General features: G+C 38.3%; 1 protein-coding gene across 1 annotated transcript in view; it reads right to left on the bottom strand.

The window, feature by feature from the left end:
- The window catches only part of DNAH11 (dynein axonemal heavy chain 11), a 328,215-nt gene that overhangs the window by 46,261 nt on the left and 259,681 nt on the right, over positions 1–22,273 (bottom strand). The window contains exons 65-66 of the mRNA XM_047694987.1: positions 21,705–21,827; positions 5,445–5,649 (exon numbers count right to left, since the gene is read on the bottom strand). Coding sequence (XP_047550943.1) covers positions 5,445–5,649; positions 21,705–21,827 — 328 coding nt within the window. The remainder of the gene's footprint in view (positions 1–5,444; positions 5,650–21,704; positions 21,828–22,273) is intronic.

Below are 22,273 nucleotides of genomic sequence, written 5' to 3'. Positions count from 1 at the left end.
CTGTCCGTTGTCTACAAAAAATCTGCTTTGCTCAAAGGCAAAGGAATGGAGAAAGATATACCATGTAACACTAGACAAAAGAAAGCTGAAGCAACTATATTAATTTCAGGTAAAGCAGACACAAAAACAAGGAAAAGTAACAAAAGCTAAAAGGGAAATTACATAATGATAAAGAGGCCAATTCTCTAAGAAAACATAAGAATCCGTATTGAGCATGTCTCTGACAGAAGAGGGTCAAAATATATGAGACAAACTGATAAAACTTCAAGACATAGACAAAGCCACATGCTGGAGCATTCAAAACTCTAGCTAATATATCTAGTGGGCAGAGATTCAGTAACAGTATAATTAAACCAAATAGGAAAAATCACAGGATGTAATTAACATTTATGGGATACTTTCTCAACAAATAGGAGAGTATGCAATTTTTTCAAGCTCATATAGGTCATTCAAAAGATAAACCAAACTCTGGGCCAGAAAACACATCTGAAAGAGTTAAAAAAAACCCAGAAATACAAAGACAGCTGAAAAAAATCCCAAAATATTTGGAGATCAAACACTATACTTCTATGTAACAGACAGATGAAAAAAAGAAATTTCAAGAGAAATGAAAAATATATTGAAATAAAAATAAAAACACAACTTAATGAAATGTGTGAGATGTAGCAAAAGCAGTGCTTGGAGGAAAATTTATAGCATAGAACACATTTATTAGAAATGGAGGAAGATTCTAAAATTAATTACCTAAGCTTTTACCCTAAGAGACTATGGAAAGAAGAGCAATATAAACAAAGAGCAAGGAAATGAAAATAAACAATAAAAATTAGAGGAGAAATCAATAAAATATAAAACAGGAAACCAATGGGAAAAAATATCATCAACCTAACATTGTTTCTATATACAAATCAATAAAATTTATAACCCTGTAGCCTGGCCAATCAAGAAAAAAAAAGGAGAAAGCACAGATTATAATGTTAGTAATTAAGGAAGGACTATCACTATTGATTTGATAGGTTAAAAGACAATAAAAGACTATAATGAACAATGGTATGCCCATAAATTTGATAATGTAGATGCAGTAGGCCAATTCCTTGAAAGACACATCTACCAAAAACTCTTACAATGGAAACCATATAATCTGAAGAGGCCTACATCTAATTAAAAAACTGAATTGACAATAATCTTCCAAAATAGAAAGCATCTGGGTCCAGGTGATTTTGCTGATGAGTTTGCCAAGGATGTAAAGAAGTAATGTTATCAATTCTCTACAATTTCTTCCAGAAAATAGAAGCAAAGGGATTACTTCCTTACCTGTTTTAAGAGGGCAGCATTATAGTCTAATATCAAAACCAGATAAAGCCATTACAGAAAAACTCCAAAATGATATAACAATATCTTTCATGAGCATAGATATGAAAATCCTCAACAAAATATGCGCAAACCAAATCAAACACATGTGTAAAAAGAATTATATACCATACTCAGTAGGATTTATTCCAAGTATGCAAGTCCAAGTCAACATCGAGAAGTAACATAATTCATCTCATCAAAAGGCTGAAGAAAAAGTATATGATATAAAATAGATGAAGGGGCGCCTGGGTGGCTCAGTGGGTTAAAGCCTCTGTCTTCAGTTCAGGTCATGATCCCAGGGTCCAGGAATGGAGCCCCGCATTGGGCTCTTTGCTCAGCAGGGAGCCTGCTCCCCCCCCCACCTCTGCCTGCCTCTCTGCCTACTTGTGATCTCTGTCTGTCAAATAAATAAGTAAAATCTTAAAAATAATTAAATAAAAGATGAAGAAAAAAAGTATGAAAAATCTAACATTCATTTATGATAAAAATTCTCAGCAAACTAGAAATATAGAAGAACTTCAACTTGATAGAGAACATCTAAAAATGAAACATCTAGCTAATACCTCACTTAATGGTGAGAAGCTATTTGCTTTTTTCCCAAAACTGGAAACACGATACAAATATTTCCTTTCACCTCTTCTATTCAACATTGTACTGAAAGTCTTAACAAATGCAGAAAGACAAGAAAAATAAAGGTATACAGAATGGGAAGGCTGAATTAAACAATCTATGTTCACGTATGACAAGGTTGTCTTTGTAGAAATTCCTAAAGAATCAACAAAAGGACTCCTAACAAATATGAGATTATAACAAAGCTACAAGATACAAGGTTAATATACAAAGACAATTGCTTTTCTATACACTAACAATGAACAAATGAAATTTGAAGTTTATAATACAACACATTTACATTAGCACCAAAAAACTGAAGTGCTTAGGTAACAATCAAAGAAAATTATACTGAAGATATATATGAAGAATTCTACCATTTTCTGATAAAAGGAACCAAAGATTTTAAAATGTAGAGAGAATCCATATTCATGACAGGAAAACTCAACATTGTTAAGGTATCGTGTCTTCCTTTCTGTGATTCTACATACTATCAATCAAAATTCCAGCACATTATTTTGCAAATATTGACAATCTGATCTTAGAGTTTACATGGAAAGGCTTAAGATCCAGAAGAGCCAACAGTCAATGTACGGAAGAAGTTGAAAGGCTGACAAAACCCAGCTGAAAGACTTGCTATAAAGCTACCACAATAAGGAAGTTATAGTTTTCACATTAGACAATAGATCCACAGAAATATGGTCAATTCGTCTTGGACAAGTAGCAAAGGCAAGGGAGAAAGGACAGTCTTTTCAACAAATGGTGCGGGACAACGGGGTACCCACATGCAAAAGAATGGAGCTGGATCCCTACCTCACACTAAAAACAAAATCTAACTCAAAGTGGATCATAGACCTGAATGTAAGAGCTAAAACTCTAAAACTCCTAGAAGAAAACATAGGAGTAAACTTGTGTGAGGCAATGGTTTCTTAGATATAACATTAAAAGCACAAGCAACAAAGAAAAAAGATGTAAACTGGATTTCATCAACATTGAAAACTTGTGTGCTTCAGAAGACACCATCACGAAAGTGAAGACAATCAGAACGGGAGAAAATATTTATATATTATATGCCCAGTAAGAGTATAATACCCAATGTATATAATACCCAATGTATAAAAATAACCCAATTTTTAAAATGGGCAAAGGATTTGAAACAGATGCTCCTCTAAAGAAGACATACAAAAGGCCAATAAATATATGAGAAGATGCTTAACCTCATTAGTCCATAGGGAAAAGAAAGTCCAAACCACAGTGCGATACCACTTCACACCCACTACTACGACTATTATCAAAAAGAGAGACAAAGATAGGACAGGATGTGAAGAAACTGCGTCCTTTCTACATAGCTGGTAGAAATGTAAATGGTGCAGTTGCTTTGAAAACAGTCTGGCTGTTCCTCAAATATTAAACACAGACTTACTATATGACACAGAAGTTCTGCTCCGAGGTACATATTGAGGAGAAATGAAAAATATACGTCCACACAACTTACAGTGAACGTTGTGAGAAGCATTGAATATCACAGCCAAGAAGTGGGAACCACCTGAATGTCCATCAACTGATGAGGGCATACATAAAATATGGTCTATAGTATCTATAATAGAATATCATTCAGCTATAAAAAAGGAAGAATTGATAGATGCTATCATATGGATGCACTTGAAAAATATTAGGCTAAGTGAGAGAAGCCAGGTACAAAGGCCAGCTGTTTTAAGATTCCATTTACATGATATGTCCAGAACAGGCAAATCTATAGGGATAGAAAGGAGATTAATGATTGCTAGGAGCTAGGTGAGTGGGGACGCGGGCAGGGGAATAACAGCCGTAAGCATGGATTTTCTTTCTGAGGTGCTGAAAGTGTTGTAAAATCGATACTTTGTGAATGACCTAAAAACCACCGAATTATACAATTAAAAAGGGTATATGAATGATATCCCAAACTTATAAAAAACAGGGAGAAAGATTACTATGTCTTACTGAACGACAATGAATGACATGTTTTACTTAAGCAGAATAGTATTTTAAATACATTTTATTTTTTTGTATTGCAAAAAGGAAGGATAACATTAGGAGAAACTGAAGTTGGGCTAGTGATGTAGAGGAACTCTGTAGTATCCTGTAACTTTTGTGTAAATAAATCTAAAACTATTCCAGAGTAAGTTAACATTTATTTTAAAAGCTTGTTTCTGATTAAAAAAAAAAAAAAAGGGGGAGAGAGGCAAAATGTTGCTCATGACTGAAGCTAAATGATGATCACATGGAAACTTAGAACTATTTTCTTTACATTTCTATGTTTGAAAAATTTCGCTGTCAAAAATAAAAGCAAATAAATTAATTGAACTGTCAAAGCTTTTGCAAAAAAGAAAAACGTGTACATGAATGACCACGACAAGACGATTTTCTTATACAGTCATATGGTGTTTCAAATATGGACATGTTCCGTGTCCAACTTGGCAGTGATACACCAAGCAGCCTGTCCTCTAAACCCTGGCCTTGGATCACTCATTACTGGCAGGTTGTGATGTCACCGCATGGGAGCACGCTCACGAGGAGACCCAAGGGAACCGAGCCCACTCACTCTCAGCCTCTGTCCCAGGGCTGCCTCTGCTCCGGTTGGTGACTGGTGCAGAAGTTAATCCAATGGAAAGCTGCCTCCAATGGACTCTGAAAATGACTGAGAATCCCTTGCAGAGCCTCTGCTAAAACAGACTGCTGGGCCTGCCCCGGAAGGTCACATTCAGCAGGATCTGGTCTGGGGCCTGAGATTCTTCATTTAAGGTTCCCAGCTGATGCTGATGTTCTAGGAACACCATCTGAGAAGCACTGATTTATACCTGGAGAGATGAACACTTGCCATAAAAGCGCGATGGCCAGTATCTTTGGTTTGGCAGGACATACAATCTCTGCTGCAATGAGTCACCTCGGCTACTGACTTCCTTCTACATTTTCAGGCTTCATTTGTTGTTTGGGGGCTTTTTTCGTGTTTTGTTTGTTTTTGTTTTTTAATTCAATGCTCATTTTTATTATTTTTTTCTTAATCACTGTACTTAAAGCCATACATTTTCCTTTAAGTGCTAGTCATCATCAGCTATGAGCCCCTCAATTTTTCCAGCTTTATTCCATTACTCCTCTTTTTTGTTCTTTTGCCCTGGCTGATTTGGACTATCATCACTGAACCTATCGGGACATGTTCCTGCTTCTCTCCTTCTGTTTCCCATGACTCCTACATCTCCTTGCTTGTCCTTGTCACCTGCATCAAACTACAGCAAGCCCATCTCCTACTGGGGGCAGGCTGCTAACTACCTGCTTTAACAGAAGGGTCCTTGAAGTGTTAACTGTTCACATACATCCTGATTTTTCTCAGTTAGAGTGTAAACCCCAGGTGGGCAAGTATCCTATCTTACACTCCTGGGGCTAAGCACTCTAACTCGGGCAAAGCAGATACCAGGTTAAGTGTTGATGGATGGTTTTGTAATTTTTACCTTAAGTTTCTCCAGATCTGGCCTTTCCATACTGACCACCTCTGCCAGGAGCTGGGCTTCTAGACCGTCTTCTGTGACAGTGAAATTGAGGAGCGTTGTTTGAGCCTGCAATTCCGGCTTATAGTGAGGATTTGCCAGTTTTGTGTGAAGGATAAGGCGAAAGTTCTTGTTAAATTCACATTCTTTGTCTCCAATCCTGATGTATCTAAAGGGGCACAACACAAACATTCAGGAGATTCCCATGAACCATAACTGATATGTAGGGGCATTCCATTTCCTCTATTCCAATAATGTATCCAGGCTGTAAGACCAGGTAATTCAGGATTTTTCAGCTACCATGTCTCCCTAAAAGTACAGAAGAAATAGGAATTATCCACTAAACTTCTATAGGACTGTTTACATGCAAAATGGTGTTAACAGTACTCGTCTCGTAATGTCACCATAACAAGAAAATGCAGTGCTTCATACAGAGGTTGTATAACAACAAACATTAGCTTCTATTATACTTCTGTGATTAGGCTTCTATTAAACATTTCTATTCTTTTTTTTTTTTAAGATTTTATTTATTTTTTTGTCAGAGAGAGAGAGAGAGAGACAGAGCACAAGCAGGGGGAGTGGCAGGCAGAGGGAGAAGCAGGCTCCCTATTGAGCAAGGAGCCTGATATGGGTCTTGATCCCAGGACCCTGGTATTGCACCCTGAGCTGAAGGCAGATGCTTAACCAACTGAGCCATCCTAGACATCCCTAAACACTGCTGTTCTGAAAGGATGAGTATGTGTTTGCATGTATCTGTGTGTGTGTATTAAGTGTATATATACTTAAAATTTATATACATATTAGAAATACACCTACATTTAAATTACTATTTCAGGATTTTTGGTACCGGCTCAAAAGCAAAGTTTAAGCAGCCTCCTGTATGGAATGCACATGGGCGGGATCTTGACAACCATGCTTCTATCCTATATTCCAGTTACCTCGGTCATAGGGACCAGAAGCAGGCACTTCAAAACCCCCCAGAGTGAGCTCTCCTGGGACTTGGGATTGGAACAAAGAGAAGGGAGAATTGGAAATGGAACCTTTAGGCTCATGCTGATGTCACCCTTTCCTTCTGGTAAACCACACAGCAGAGAAAGACATTCCTGGTTTCCCCGGGGAAGAGTCAACCAATATTCAGGTTGCAGAGTCATACAAAGGGAGCAGGTTCTGGATTCTACAGGCTTCCAGGTCCCATGTTCCTTGAAGCCTGACTGCCTTTTAAACACAGTTGCCATGACACCCTGCAGCCTTGTGACGTTCGGGTTCAGTCTTTGTTTGGCTTCAGCTAGATGGAGGTGGTTTCTGGAATTGCAAGCAAAGCTCTGCAAAGACACAGCCTCACCCTCGGGAGAGGGTCTCATTTTTTTCTACCTCAGATACTGAGGTCTAACTTGTAAGGACCTCGTCACCCAGGCTCTGGTGTCCTCTGAGTTCTGGAAGGGTGTTGGCCAATGGAAGCACTAGCAAGACATGGCAGTACAGGAGGAGGAGTTTGAGGCAGATCTTCCCTGCCTTGGTGCTGTGGTCTGGGGGAGGCTGTGTCCTGCCATGACCGTATTACGGGTTTGGGATGGGCCTCTTTCCACAGCTCCACTCACAGGACCAAATAACACCTTCGGGCCTAGAGGTGGTAATGGCTTCCTGATGTTGTAGATCCCTGGTTGCCTGGACTCCTGGGCTCCCTTAAGCTTCCCTCTGAACATTCTTTCTGTCAACAGTCACTCTGTTAATTCTATTAAAATTTCCAGCCTACTTTGTGGTCTTGTTTTTCTGCCAAGAACCTGCTACAAGGATTCTGAAGAAGGGTTTTAAAATTCATGCAACAAACAAATGAAAAATACTGAAATTTTTCAGACTCTTCCACCAAAGAGGTCTGAACTGCATAGGAGGAAAATTACACGTAAGAAGCCTACAAGTGAGCCTGAAACAGAGTATCTTCTCAGTCTCCTATTTTATATTAAATACAAAACTTCTGCATTCTTCCATAGTCAGTGTATATAGTATTTTAATTGTAGAGGTATTCTAATGTGACAGAAAGTTATCCAAAGGCCATATTATTTTTATGTAAATACAGTATTTTTTAAAAATACTACTTAACTCACTGCCTTACAGACAAAATGTTATTTCACGAAATTTATCAATTTTGGAAAACTGGATGAATTCAAAAGAAGGACATTGAAAAACAAGTTCAGCATTCAGGCAACATTCCTTTTTATTAAAATGCCACAATACTTGCAACAACTTTTTTTAAACTTGAGGAGCGATGCCCCAAATTTGTGATGTAGCAATATTTTAGGATGCTGCTGGCAGATATTTCGTAATTTTATCTTACTCTGAGGTTAGTCTCTTGGGCCTCTTAGTGAAGAAAAGCCTTCTGAACCACTGGCCATTTTATCTGACAAGGAAGAATTCTGTAAAACAATGGTAGTGCGTAATGATTATTTTAAAAGTCAGTTTTCTTAAATCACTAAAGCTTTTAGCACAGAATCCCTCTTAATCACTAAAGCTTTAGTCACTATAGCTAAGAATCTCTAAAGACAGATAAGACTCATTACCTCCTCATCCAGCTCTCAAATTTTGTTTGCATTGTAATGATCTTATATTTTCAGCAAAAACTTTTACAGGATTCTAAGCTTTAAAAAGATCTGCCAAACAAACCATTGGAAGCATTCTTTATCAAGCTGAATGGTCAATCCATTCATGTGATCTAGTTTTGGGTTGTTTTTACTATGTTTCTACGCTTTAATATTTTTTTCCTAGAAGGATGAAGAGCAATTCAGGTAGCAACTTTCTTCTAAGCTGATACAGGATTTGTATAATATGCTTCCCTTTAAAAAAAAAAAAGAAAAATAGGGACCCCTGGGTGGTTCAGTGGGTTAAAGCCTCTGCCTTCGGCTCAGGTCATGATCTCAGGGTCCTGGGATTGAGCCCCGCATCGGGCTCTCTGCTCAGCAGGGATCCTGTTTCCTCCTCTCGCTCTGCCTGCGTCTCTGCCTACTTATGATCTCTGTCAAATAAATAAATAAATAAAATCTTTAAAAAAAAAATAGGGGCATCTCGGTGGCTCAGTCAGTTAAGCATCTGCCTTCAGCTCAGGTCATGACCCTGGGGTCCTGGGATCGAGCCCCGCATCAGGCTCCCTGCTCAGTGGGGAGTCTACTTTTCCCTGCCCTCTGCCCCTCCCTTTGCTTGTGCTCTCTCTCAAGTAAGTAAATAAAGTCTTAAAAAATTAAAAAAGGGGCGCCTGGGTGGCTCAGTGGGTTAAGCCGCTGCCTTCGGCTCAGGTCATGATCCCAGGTCCTGGGTTCAAGCCCCACATCGGGCTTTCTGCTCAGCAGGGAGCCTGCTTCCTCCTCTCTCTCTGCCTGCCTCTCTGCCTACTTGTGATTTCTCTCTGTCAAATAAATAAATAAAAATCTTAAAAAAAAAAAATTAAAAAAAAAATGAGTATTCACATCATCGTTAAAGAGAAACACTGAGGGGGAAAAAAGAGATGAATGAACCACAGGCCAAATGTTATGAATGAACCAGAGAGCAGCTGTTGGTGTATCCAATGAGCACAGTGGCCCTAAGCCCTTGTTTCACAGGTCATGGAAATAATACCATCTGTTTACAGGTTTGCAAATATCTTCCAGCTGATATTATGCTCATTAAAATCATCACATACCTTATTGATAATTTCTTCAGTTCTTTGTCTTTATAGAAAAACATGTTACAACCAAACATTCATTCACTCTAAAGGCAGTGACTGAACACCTATACCACGCCAGGCTGTTGGAGAGTCCTGTAGGCACGGGGCATCTAATAGGCACAGTCTCTGCTTTCACAAACATTATTACTTAGATCCCCCCTAACAGGCATTATGACCATAACATCTTACATACTGATGCAGCCATTCTTCTGTTTAGTCTGTTCAATAAATGAAAACACATTAATTGCCTACAACATGACAGTCCTCTCAAGATCAAAGATATGCCTCTGAAATATCTTGATATAACATGACAGTCATATCAAGATCAAAGAGAGGTGAAGAATGTGAAACGACATCTCTTCAAAGAATATATACAAATGGCCAATAAGCATCTGAAAAGATATTTAACACTATGAGTCATCAGGGAAATCCAAATAAAAGGTGCCACTTCACACTCACTAGATGACAACCAAACCAATCCCCAAAGACAGTAGTAACAAGTGCTGACAAGGAGAGAGAGAGAGAGGTCATAACCCCTGTACATTGCTGGTGGGAATGGAAAATGGTAAAACCACTTTAGAAGGCAACTTGAGTTTCTCAAAATCTTATACACACAGCTACCATTTAATCCAAATATTCTGCTCCTGGGTATATACTCCAAAGAAAGATAATCTCGTCACATAAGACCATACTATGTCATGTCTCTGTTGGTTAAGCCCAATTCTTTTAGATGAAGACATATTCAATCACACCTTCACTTGAAGCATGATCAAAATTTCTCCCATTGCTTGAGCTTCTCTTTCAAGGGTTTCCAAAGTTAATCTCAAAGGTAGCTTTGAGAAAGATCTTTCTTTGCTAGCACTATTCACTGACTGGCTTCTAAAGGAACTTTCAAGAGTGAAGCTTTCATTACTGTGCTTGGGGTTCCCAAACACAAGTGATACCAAAGCTGATACTCATTTCTATCACCACAGTGATAAAAATCCAAACTTAAAATAAAACCTCTGGTATGTCTTGTGATCTTGTGATTAACTGCTCCATCTTGGTTTGAATTCTTTCCTCCTCAGGGCAGTATCTCGGATATGCTATCTGTCACCACCTTTCATGACCTCAGATTCAATATTCCCTAATTTGCTTATGAATTTTTACTGGATTTGAGTTCACACCTCATAAACTTTGTTTTAATCACTAACCTATATCCCCAGATGAGAAGAAAATGTAAATATTTTACCACTTAAAAATGTGCACTTTAATGAAGAATACCGAATGAACCAACATCACAGTTTTCCTCATTGTTATCCACTGGGCCAGGTCCATGTGGCGGGCTGAGGAACTGAAGTAAGAAGTTTAATTTCGATGTTTGCATGCGAAGGGTGTGTGTGTGTGTGTGTGTGTGTGTGTGTGTGTGTACACGTACGTACGTACACATATAAGAATTAGAACAAGCCGCACAAGATGACTACCTTATTTCTGGAAGTCCTAGCTGTTCAGGCCTTAGGGAGAAATCTCTCTAGAGAGGGGTTGGAGAACTATTTCCATAAGGGGCCAGAGAATCCATACTTCAGATTTTGTAGGCTGCATACGTCTTTCCCAAATATTCTTCTTTGTTCACAAAGAAGGGTTGCATCGAGACCGGTTGTTTGCCTATCTCCACTCCAGAGGACCCCATGGTTATGGTTTGAATGTCATCTCCTTGCAAGTAAACAGCAGCTAATCACACTCCATTTCCTAGTACCACCAAGCTATAATTTTTCCAATCAGCTACTACACCTAACATTGTTCCCCTCCCTGGGTTTTCAAGAAAAAGAAAAAGTGTGAGACTGGCCAATACGAAGCATGAGGTTTGAACAACTTTGCTTCTGGGTGTAGGTGGCAAACGTTTTCAACTGGGTAAATACTCAGCAGATACCTGAGTTAGTGTGATGCTCCATGAGAGAGCTCAGAGATGACCCTGTGGCTCCTATTTCCACACCCCCGTTCTACACCTACATGTGACCTGGAGTGTTCACATACCCCAGTTTGAGAATGGGGAATTGGTCGGCTTGAGAGACAGGCCCGATTTTCTCACCGAAGAGACAGAGGAAAATAGAAGGATGTCTACCTATAAAACTGGGTTTTACATTTTGCTTGGAAACATTATTTCATTATTTCATAGGTTCAAATTTCCCAGTGATAGTAAATTATCCTCAGTTGGGGTGTTTATGATCTATGAAAGGCAAAAACTACATAATGACTCAGTGGGTTTTATTGTTGCTGCTAGGTTAATTTTTGGTTAATCTCCTATCTGGGAAAATTAAACACACAGCTAGTGCTCTCTTATGATTTGAAGGATCCAAAAAACAACCGAGTTAACCAGAGGGGTGGAAAAGCAAACAATCACTTTGTTGTTTCTGTGAAAGACACGAGCCCAGAGGTTATGACTTCTAGAATACAGCAACCAGCAAAAGCTCTTGAACTTGAACTCCAATGAGAAGCTACAACAGGTGTGAAGAACAACATAACACTTGCAAGTATGGCTATTATCTTAAAGCAGTCATTCACAACCCATTTTCCAGCCCCATGCCCCCCACAAGCAGGACTTGCCCCTGACACTGGATCCCACGGAGAATCATGTGGGCCAGGAATATCTCTGAAGCTGGATGGGGTTGCTCCCATATGTTTTTTTCCCATCTCTCCAAGGGAGTGACCAATTCCTGCCCCTTTTTCTCAGAATGCCTCGTGTGGAGGTTAGAGACCAATTATACGACCTCAGATCAGATATAAAATTATCTTCCCCAGTACAAACAGTATGGTTTTACCAGATAGGACAGAGGGTGAATCAAAAACATTGTTTCACCTGGTAGACTTGTACTTTTAGAGCAGGAAGTTCCCCTAGAGACCATTCAACTGATTCCCTTTTATGGACCCAAAGAGTTTATGACTTGCCCAAGGTCACAGAGCTTAGTGGCAGAACTGGGACTAGAACCTGGGTCTCTAGACTCCTAGTATAAAGTTCATTTCACTGTACCATACTGCAAGTTAATTTGCTCTGTATGATGGGGACAGCTGGTGACCCCAGCCTCCATCGACCTGTCTCACCGTCGATCACAAGAGGCTACTGAGAACTTATGACTGACTCAGTACAATCTGTGGCCGCCAGAGAAAAGAAGACAGAGATCAAGCCCAGAGAACATCCCCTGCTGATCTTTGCTTTGACATTCTGTCCTTGCTTATGAAGGAGAATAGCACTGATTGTTGAGGTGTCCTGGTCTAACCAAAGAGCTGAATTTCTGGTAGCTGAATTCATCAAATGAATTAATTTATAAAATTTAAAAATAAATCACTCAACATACAGAAAAATTTTCTATCTTCTGGCTTTAAGGGAAAAAAGTAGTCTTTTAAATATGCCAAATGCTCACTAGTCAGCTGCATAAATTATTGTATAAAAGACTATATCTACAAAGTAACTATTAATTCAGTTTTTTTCATAGGTCAGGTTTACATAAAAATCAGGTACAATGGGAACTTCAAAATTCTTTCAGAGTTTATTCAAAATCCAGCTGAAAGGGGCTTTGGGATGAAAAGATTCCTACTTTCTTCAAGTCACAGGTCATTTCTACTGTAGAGGACCGATATAAATACACGTGAAATGAATTCATGGCTAATAGTCAGAGCACATCTGTGACAGACGTGGGGAAACATTTCTCCCAGAAATGTGTCTGTGAGATTCTGAAATGATTCTGAAAACCAGAATCTCTTTGAGTTGAGGCACCATTATCTCAACATAATCAAGATGAGACTCTCAAGGTGGAGATCTTATATTCAAGATATCTACCCGGAGATGGAGGAAGTATCTTCTCCTTTTGTTGGAACTGTTCTCAAGATTTAGTGTAGCTGCTGCTGAAAATGCCATCAGTCCTGGATCATAAAAACCGAAATGACTTTCTCTAGTGATTAGATATTCTGAGTACATGAACAAACACCATCATTATTTTTTATTGCCATCTAAAACAAAACTTGGAAAAGCAGCATATTCAATTTAGAAAAAGGACCCGCTGCAGGAGGACTGTTTTAAGAAAGATTTGCAAAACGTTTCTCACAATGCCGTGGAGAGAGAAATTTCCTGCGACACTGTATTAGCACCCTGAAGGGCCTTCCTCTATGATGGGCAATTCAGAGAGCTCACAAGTTCCCTGGACTGGAGGAATTCTCTAGACCTCTCACCAGGCCCTGCTTGTCAAGGTAGAAAGATGGCGGGTGGGTTTTGAGATAAGAAAATAATATAGTCGTTGCAGAAAAAACACACTTAGGGAAAAGAAAAGGAAAAAAACCCAAACTTTTCAATGGACATCTAAAAGCTTTACTACATGTCCTGCTGCTTCAAATTAAATGCTTCTCAATGAGGCTTGGGAGCCCCGATGGCTCTGGCTGGGAGCAAGGTGGCGGGCGGCCCTCGCCATGCGGCTGTGTTACTTAGCATCCCCATCAGGGGGGGGGGCCCATGGAGTTGGTCAACCCCTGCTCCTGGGGAAAGGTTTGGGCTGAAAGCCGCACAGCTGGCAAGACGGCCCAGGAAAAGGGGGAAAGAAGTGCTGAATAGAAATGAGTTAATTGTCTTGCTGCTTCATATAGTTAATATAACCAACACGTCCTTCTCAGATCAAAGCAAACTTCAATTAAAAAAAAAAAAAAAAAAAAAAAAAGACTGCTGGTGCAGGGACTCCAGGTACTCTCATGCAGAAAGAAATAAGGAAGCTAAAAAAGAAAATCCTAGCTGATTATTTCCCTTCTGGGAAACAGAATATGTACACATTTTACATATATTGTGTTCAATATGATATGATGACATACGTATATGTTTATCTCTATTTTATATTTCAATATAGCCATATTTAAATATTATAATGTATCATGAAAAAGAAATTCTGGTTCTGTTTGCATTTTTTTAAAAGGAAATTTGCTTTTTTCTAAATATTTTATTTATTTATTTATTTATTTATTTATTTATTTATTTATTTATTTATTTGTCAGGGAGAGAGAGCGCGCACAGGCAGAGGCAGAGAGAGAAGCAGGCTCTTTTCTGAGTAAGGAGCCCAATGCGGGACTTGATCCCAGGATCCTGGGATCATGACCTGAGCCGAAGGCAGCGGCTTAACCAACTGAGCCACGCAGGCGTCCTAGAAATTTGCTTTTTTCAAGAAAGTAAAGATTCTTTATCAGTGACCTATTTGGAATTTGCCTTCACATCAAGTCAAACAACTACTACCCAAGATGACTATGAATGTGTGTGGATTATCTATAGACAGTGAATGTTTTGTTTTGTTTTTAATTATTTTGATTTATTTGAAAGAGAGAGAGAGAGATTGCAAGCATGAGTGAGAGAGGGAGAGCAGACTCCCGGCCAAGCAGGGAGGCAGATGCAGGGCTTGATCCCAGGACCCTGAGATCATGACCAGGCCAAAGGCAGATGCTTAACCCACTGAGCCACCCAGGTACCCCTGAATGTTATTCTTAAAACAACAACAACAACAAAACAACTTGACTGAATTTAACAGAAAGGTCTTTCCTGTAATTAAACCTTATGTTGCATTTAGAAATTAGGGGGGACTAGAATGCTGAATTCTACTATATCAGGGCATAAATTAACTTGAAAATTAAGCAATTCCTATCCACAAGTGTTATAATGATAAGACTACATACCTCCTGAATTTATTTAAAAAGAAGCCCCTAGTTCAAGAGAGCACATTTTGCCACAGTGTGGGATTTAATTTAACATGGTTCTCTATCTTAAGTCCAACCCAAGCCCTCATCTATTTAAACGGATCTAATATCAACTGTTGTACAATCATGTAGCATCAAACCCATGGGTTGATAATTTTACCGAATAATATTACCGAATAAACTGAAACCTTGCTAACTGTAGGCAATTCTCCCAATTAATCTTAGTAGCACTTGTAGGAAACACAGTCATGATAAGTATCTGTAAAGTATCTTTCATTATAATAGTTCTATAAAATAAATTTATAATCATATAGTTAATATTTGTTAGTTGTAAGTTTCTTTATATGACATACTACTTAAGGATTCATTAAAAGGACAATTACATGAAAAATATGGGGAAAGTATAAAGTGTTTTTTGAAAAATATTTATATGCTCAGAAACCACCTGAAATACATCTCACAGTAAGGTTGCTCCAGCTAAGATTAAAGTTAAAAAACGACTTCAGTAATATTTGGGGGGATTTGAAAGATTGAAGAGATACAATTTTATGAAGATGCTTCACAGATCAGCAACTTCCCTAACATGTAAGCCAGTAAATTTGCTTTGCAAAAAGTACACGTTGATAAATCTTCTCTGATATGTTTTCTGTCGATTGATATAAGATGTATTTTAGTTAAAATTAGGATTGTCTGGAGTTTGGTGGATTTAATTATTTGTAATTACCCAGCTGTTGTCAGCCTGTGGCCATTTTATGACAGTGGTATCTACTATGTGGGTCAGGTTCAACTGTATATCTTCTCAAATGCAGATTTAATGTGCTATTGATGAAACCATTACTAGAACCAAATTAAAGTCTGGGCTGATGTATTGGTCCACAGGGACCTGTCAGACATGAAAGGAGTAATTAGTATTCATTACTTCATACTCCGCAACATTCCAATTATTAATGAACTTCAACTTTTGGACTCTGCTGTATCTATCACAAGCATCTTCTCAGACATTCATTATTAGGAAGAATCAACTAATATTGGTTTAAAAAAGGCCCCTAACACAAACAGAACTAAAATAAACAAAAGCACTATTAATATCAGAAAACTCTGTGAAGGATGTGACTTGCAAAAAAATGCAAATGATATCCCACCTGCGTGGGAGGACTGAGAGGCAGTGAGGACATGCTGGGTGAACACAGGGGCGCTGCAATCCTTGTGGGTTGTGTCCCCCCACCCCCTTTCCTGGGTTTCAATGCTACCTTGCCTTTACAATGCGAAGGGAAACATCTGCAGCCACAAGGTAATGGCATAGAGAGAACAACATAGACATGTAAAGATGGAAGGGAGCAGGAAAAAAAATTAAGTAAAATGTTCATTGCTGGACATGAGATTGGGATGTCTGTTAGAAAATTTACAACCACGCAGAAACCTCAAGAAGAAAATCAGCTTTGGTGTTCCTTGTCTATCCAATTCCCACTTTTTGGTTGCACTTTGTCAACCAAGTGCCAGAAGGTGTGACTATTTTAACATATTTTGTTGTTTTTCAGCATTCACACATCTAATCTGCCATAACGCCCGAAATAAGTCTATGTTTTGATTATTTTTACTTTGGTTAACCATCTTTCTAAAGACATAGATGTTTCTTATCCATGGAGAACTTGCAATTTAATACAGATACAGCACTGGAAAAAAAAAAAAAATCCTAAGAGGGACAGATAAAGGCAGGATGTCACAGTGGCCCAGTACAGAATGGACCGTGAGTGGGAAGCAATGAAAGTGGAAACTTAAAATTCCCATTTAATTAATTAAATAGCAGTTGGACTCTGAATTAAGTGAATTTGGGATTTGTAGAAAGTTAAGTAAAATAGCATATCATAGGAGGGGGCAATTAATCTGTGTGAATGAAGGGAATAAGAAGTATCAAACAGGTAAAGCATTTCAAGGCCTCAGAGAAGAGCTTCATTTCAATTTAATGTAATAGGCAACAGAGAATTCTTAACAGATTCTTCAACAGACCAGCAATAGAAACAATATTAGGGAAAGATCATTTTAACCACTCTCTGGGTTGGAGAGGAATGAGCAGAGTGAGAATGTAAAGACATTACTTCATTCAGCATAAAGAAATGAAAGGTCTGAACTATACTGTAAGATGTAGATTAAAAAAAAAAAAGAAGAAGAAACATGAATTCCAAAACACTGATGAGAAAATAAACAAGGTTTAAGGAAAAAAAAGAGTAGGGAGAGGTACGATGGCCAAGTGGCACTCATAGGAATTCTACTGAAAGAAGGTAGTGCCTATTTATTTGGAAAAACTTAAGAAACGATGTTTCCACCTATGTATTAAATTTTATATGATCATAGGGCATTCAAGAGGACATTTAGCTTTTCTCATCTGTGAAGTGAGTGTGACCTCGGATCTTCTGACTGTAGAAGATATGCTTAAATAAATCACACCTACAGGGGCTCCTGGGTGGCTCAGGGTTAAGTGTCTGACTCTTGGTTTCAGCTCAGGTCATGATTTCATGGGTCTTGGAACTGAGCCCGTATCAGCCTCCCCGCTCAGTGTAGAGTCGGCTTCAAGATTCTTTCCCTCTGCCCCTCCCCCTGCTCACATACACATGTGCGCTCTCTCAAAAATAAATACATCTTCAAAAAAAAAAAAATCACATCTACTAAGCTGGTTTAACTACCTCTCCACGTAGATATTTCCTAAGATCTCCTTATCAAGCTCCATACTCACATGCCCACTGGCTTCTTAGACTTCCTTTCTGAGAATCTTAAAGTAGGACCTTCATCTTTGAAAGTCTAATAAATGAAATCATTACCTCTTTCCCTACACTTACTCCTATTGCTGTGCCACAACTCCCGATAAGTCACACCATCATTTAACCTGGCAGAAGACTGGAAATCACACTTGAATCTTCTGTTTTTTCCCTAACAACAAAATCCCATTAACAACCACGAACTGATAAAATTAACTCCTTGAGGGATGCCTGGGTGGCTCAGTCGGTTGAGCATCTGACTTCAGCTCAGGTCATGATCCCAGGGTCCTAGGATCAAGGCCTGCACTAGGATCCCTGATCAGTGGGGAGTCCGCTTCTCCTTTTGTCTGCCACTCCCCCTGATTGTGTACTCGCTTGCTCTTGCCCTCTTTCTGGCAAGTAAATAAATAGAATCTTAAAAAAGAAAAAAGAAATCAACTCCTTGAGAATTCTTTCATTTGTCCTCTCCTGCTTTTCTAGTATCACTGCCTTATTTAGGGTCATATCATGCCTCAACAGGATGACTGCCATTGTTTGTTAATTAGATCCTGGCCCCATGGGTTCTGGTCCACTTCCCTTCAATCAATAACTTTACAACGCTGGGGTGCCTGGGTAGCTGTGTTAAGCCTCTGCCTTCAGCTCAGGTCATGATCCAAGAGTCCTGGGATCGAGCCCCGCAGCAGGTTCCTTGCTCAGTGGGGAGCCTGCTTCTCCTTCTCCCACTCCCCCTGCTTGTTCTCCCTCTCTTGCTGTCAAATAAATAAATAGAATCCTAAAAAAAAAAAAAAATACAATGCCAGCAGCATGCCCTTTCAGAAATAAATCTGATTCTATTTCTCCCAGCATGCTTAAGAGTCTTCACTAGCTTCCCCACTGACCTACTCATGATTCTCAAGTGAAAATATGGAGACTCTAGGTTTGTTATCCCAGGAAGACAAGGTCCTTTGGATAAGAACCACTGCTCTTGTAAGCTAATGTTACTGATAAGAATGGGCCCCTTTAGTGTGTTTGGAGAAAAGAAAAAAATTATCAACCTATAGAAAAAGGGCCAACTTAGAAGTGATCTGTGGGTACCCAGGACCTCCACACTCTGGAGGTCCTGCCCATCTCTCAGGCTTCCCTTCACCCAGGCCTTGCTGTCCTTTATTCCTTCTGACCCAAGACTCTCCACTGATGTGGATCCCATTTGCAGTCCTGCCCCAAGCTGTGAGGCTGTTCCGTGTTCTGCTATTTGGTTTTAGTTCTCTCATTCCAAAATTCCCCTCTCCCACTTGTCTGTCTGACAAATGCCCACTCATCTTCCTAGACTCATATTAAATGTCAATGTAATCCCATGTCATTTTTTCCACAAAGTCTTTCCAAGTCTCCACTCTGGCAATGATGAACCCCTGCCATGAGTACTTCTATTGTCACACCAACAGCACGGTATTTCTTCTGTTTACAAGGTCTGCCTTTCCCCTATGGAAATGGAGCTTCCTTAAAAGCTGGCTCTCTCCCCTATCATACTTTGGATCTGCAGGGCCCAGTACAGCGCCTGGTCAACAGTGCTCAGAGAAGTTTTATTAGTGACTGATACAGTATGTAAAGAGTCCACCAGCACTCAGATTCTCCGGAAAAAGATACTAAAAATATCTGCAAGGAGAGAGGGAAGGGGGAAAAACTGGAGATACAGATAAGAATTTACACTCATGTAAGTCATCGTCCCCACATGTGAGGGTTTAGGAACTAGGATTATTAATGTAATAACTACATGTGGTAAACACCATTTGTTATATTCTTACGTATCATTTTAAATTCTCTTGGTCTTTAAAAAATGCTGGAATGATAAGATCAGTTCCATAAAACCTAATAAAGAGTACATATTCAGGAAATAACATAATTTGGAATAAGGTGTTCTAGACTGTGATAAAGCTTTGATGCTCTACATAATTTGTTTCTGAAATATAAGACTTCTGGGATTCACAATAATATGAAACTATAGCCATCCTGGAGAAAAACTGTGACTCAAGTTTATTAGTCCCTGGAAATTTTAAATTTATGTATATATAATACATTTGTGTATACACATGTATAATATATAATATACATATAAAAATTTAAAATTTACATATAAAATATATTGTATATTTTATTTATATTCATTATATACTACTTATATATTTAAATATGTAATACATAAAATTATATATTTATATTTATTATATTTATATTATGTATTACTTATATATTAAAATACATATATAATATATAAAATATCAAGAAAATATGAAATTATAATCATTATTTTATGTATTACGTATTATATATTTGTTTTATTATGTATATTTTATGTGTATTTATTATATATTACTTATATATTTAATTACATATATAATATATAAAAATAAAAATATAAAATCATATATTTATAATATATTTAATAATATAATTAGAGAGAGAGAGAGAGAATGAGAGGGAGAGAGAGAAAATCGCTAAATTTCTTATTCCTAAATTGTGTTATTAAAGATCCAAGTTTTATTTTTTTATTTTTTTTAAAGGTTTTTAAAGATTTTTATTTATTTATTTATTTGACAGAGATCACAAGTAGGCAGAGAGGCAGGCAGAGAGAGAGAGGAAGGGAAGCAGGCTCCCTGCTGAGCAGAGAGCCCGATGCGGGACTCGATCCCAGGACCCCGAGATCATGACCTGAGCCGAAGGCAGCGGCTTAACCCACTGAGCCACCCAGGCGCCCAAAGATCCAAGTTTTTAAAAAGAAAAGGTCCAAGTTAAAGATAGAGAATGTGTATTTCACAAACAAAAAATTTTCGGTCTTTACTAATACAGCCAAAATCTTAATAACGAAGATTTCACTTCAGTGACATTCAAGATTCTACACTGTATTTTTAACACATCAGACGCAGCTACAAATATATTTATGTCAGAGTTGCAGCTTGTCAAGTAGCTTATTAAATTTTTCTAAATGCTTGGCTGGGTAAATTTTGGCTTATTAAACAATTATAAGTTGTCAGTCACTGTAAATGGATTTACTTGTATAATAAATACTCGACTAATCCGTTAGGGACTATTTAAAAAACAGAAGTTAGTTATCCTTAAGTAGACCTATTTTCACTTAAAACTGACAGGAATAAACTGGTGATAGAAAGGAGACCGTTAACTTTGAGGCAGAGACTGGGTGTCAAAGAAGGGTGGGGGAGAAATTTCGAAATCATAGCTCTTTGGAGGAAAAAATAAAAACACATAAGAAGAGAAGGAAGCCCAGTGAATTGTCTAGGGAGTGTCGGTTTCCTGCGTGAAGGGGCACAGAGAGCATAGGGAATGCCACCGTGAAGACTCGGCCAGAGACATGCTGGCTACATGTGACTTTTCACACATTATAGACCGTGCTATGACGACCGCGCAGATGGCTTCCCTGCCTCTGGGACAATGTCCTGGACAGTCAGGTGTCCAGAGGAATGGCAGCTATCCGGAACATCACACAGAGCTCATAGGGCATGTTCTCAAGTTGTTGGTGGCACCTCTGCCGGTATGGGAATGATTTTAAGGGCCCACTAATGAATTTTTTCAAATTATCTATTTTCCACATATTGTGAGTGTATTAGAAAAAAAGAGAACTAGCACAGTAAACCCCTCATTTTGTGGATGTCATTAACTTTGGATGAAGCTGAGTTAAACCAAAAACAGTGAGTGGACTTAGAAGTGTCCTAAAGAAAAACATTAAGTAAATAAGGATACAGAAGATAGGCAGTTTAGGTAAACAAACACACTAAAGGTGTTTTGCAAAGTCTTAAACTTCTTTGGTATGAACTGATCAAGGAGCAACTACTCGCAGATTTGTGACAATGCATTTTTTTGGTTTATAAATCAGGGACTGGATAACTTGAGTCTAAATCTACCAAAGACATAGTCTACAAATCTGGATCGTGTTGAGGTTGCTTCTTAGAATGGAGGTGCCACGGAATGGAAACAGAAACATCACCAACAAGATTCCAATGGACTGTGCAGATTTTGAGGCTAAGAGAAGCTGCTGAGTGCATTCATATGTAGCACAAAATTAGAGGTGAAAAATTCAAGAAAACTTACTTTCCTTTTCTAATGGTGTTTCTACCAAGAAGGGGACCAAGGACTGGATCTAGTGTTTCCTCCAGATTTTCAACTAGGATGACATCTCCAAAGGCCAAAGCAGTTTCAATGGCATTCAAAAACCTGAAAATTCAATCAGAATTGAGATAATAGCAAGTAAATAAGCACAGGAAAAATGTCCAAAATTATTTATATTAAATTATATTTGATTTAATGTAGATTTTTAAAAATGAGACAGACTAACTTAGAGAAAACTGTTTCATAAAGTATTCAACTAGATTACATAGAAATTCATGATTAGATTTTGAGATGAATTACACAGTGATATCTTCCAAGTGAAATTCAACAGTATGAATAAGTCCATGTGTAAATTAGTTCTTTTGACAATAACCATGGTTGAGACAAATGTAACTTACCCAAACACCATAAATTTAAATTCATTTAATAGGTCCCTTTTTTGAGAAAAAAAAAAAAATCCAAAATATATTAAATACCTTGTGCTTTAGTCAAGCATTTTTTTTTTAAACCTTTAAGTTCTGTCTTGGCAAGTGGCAAATTATCACTATATT

This window comes from Lutra lutra, chromosome 11, assembly GCF_902655055.1.
Source record: "Lutra lutra chromosome 11, mLutLut1.2, whole genome shotgun sequence".
NCBI classification, from domain to species: domain Eukaryota; kingdom Metazoa; phylum Chordata; class Mammalia; order Carnivora; family Mustelidae; genus Lutra; species Lutra lutra.
This window is presented reverse-complemented; position numbering and strand designations above follow the sequence as displayed.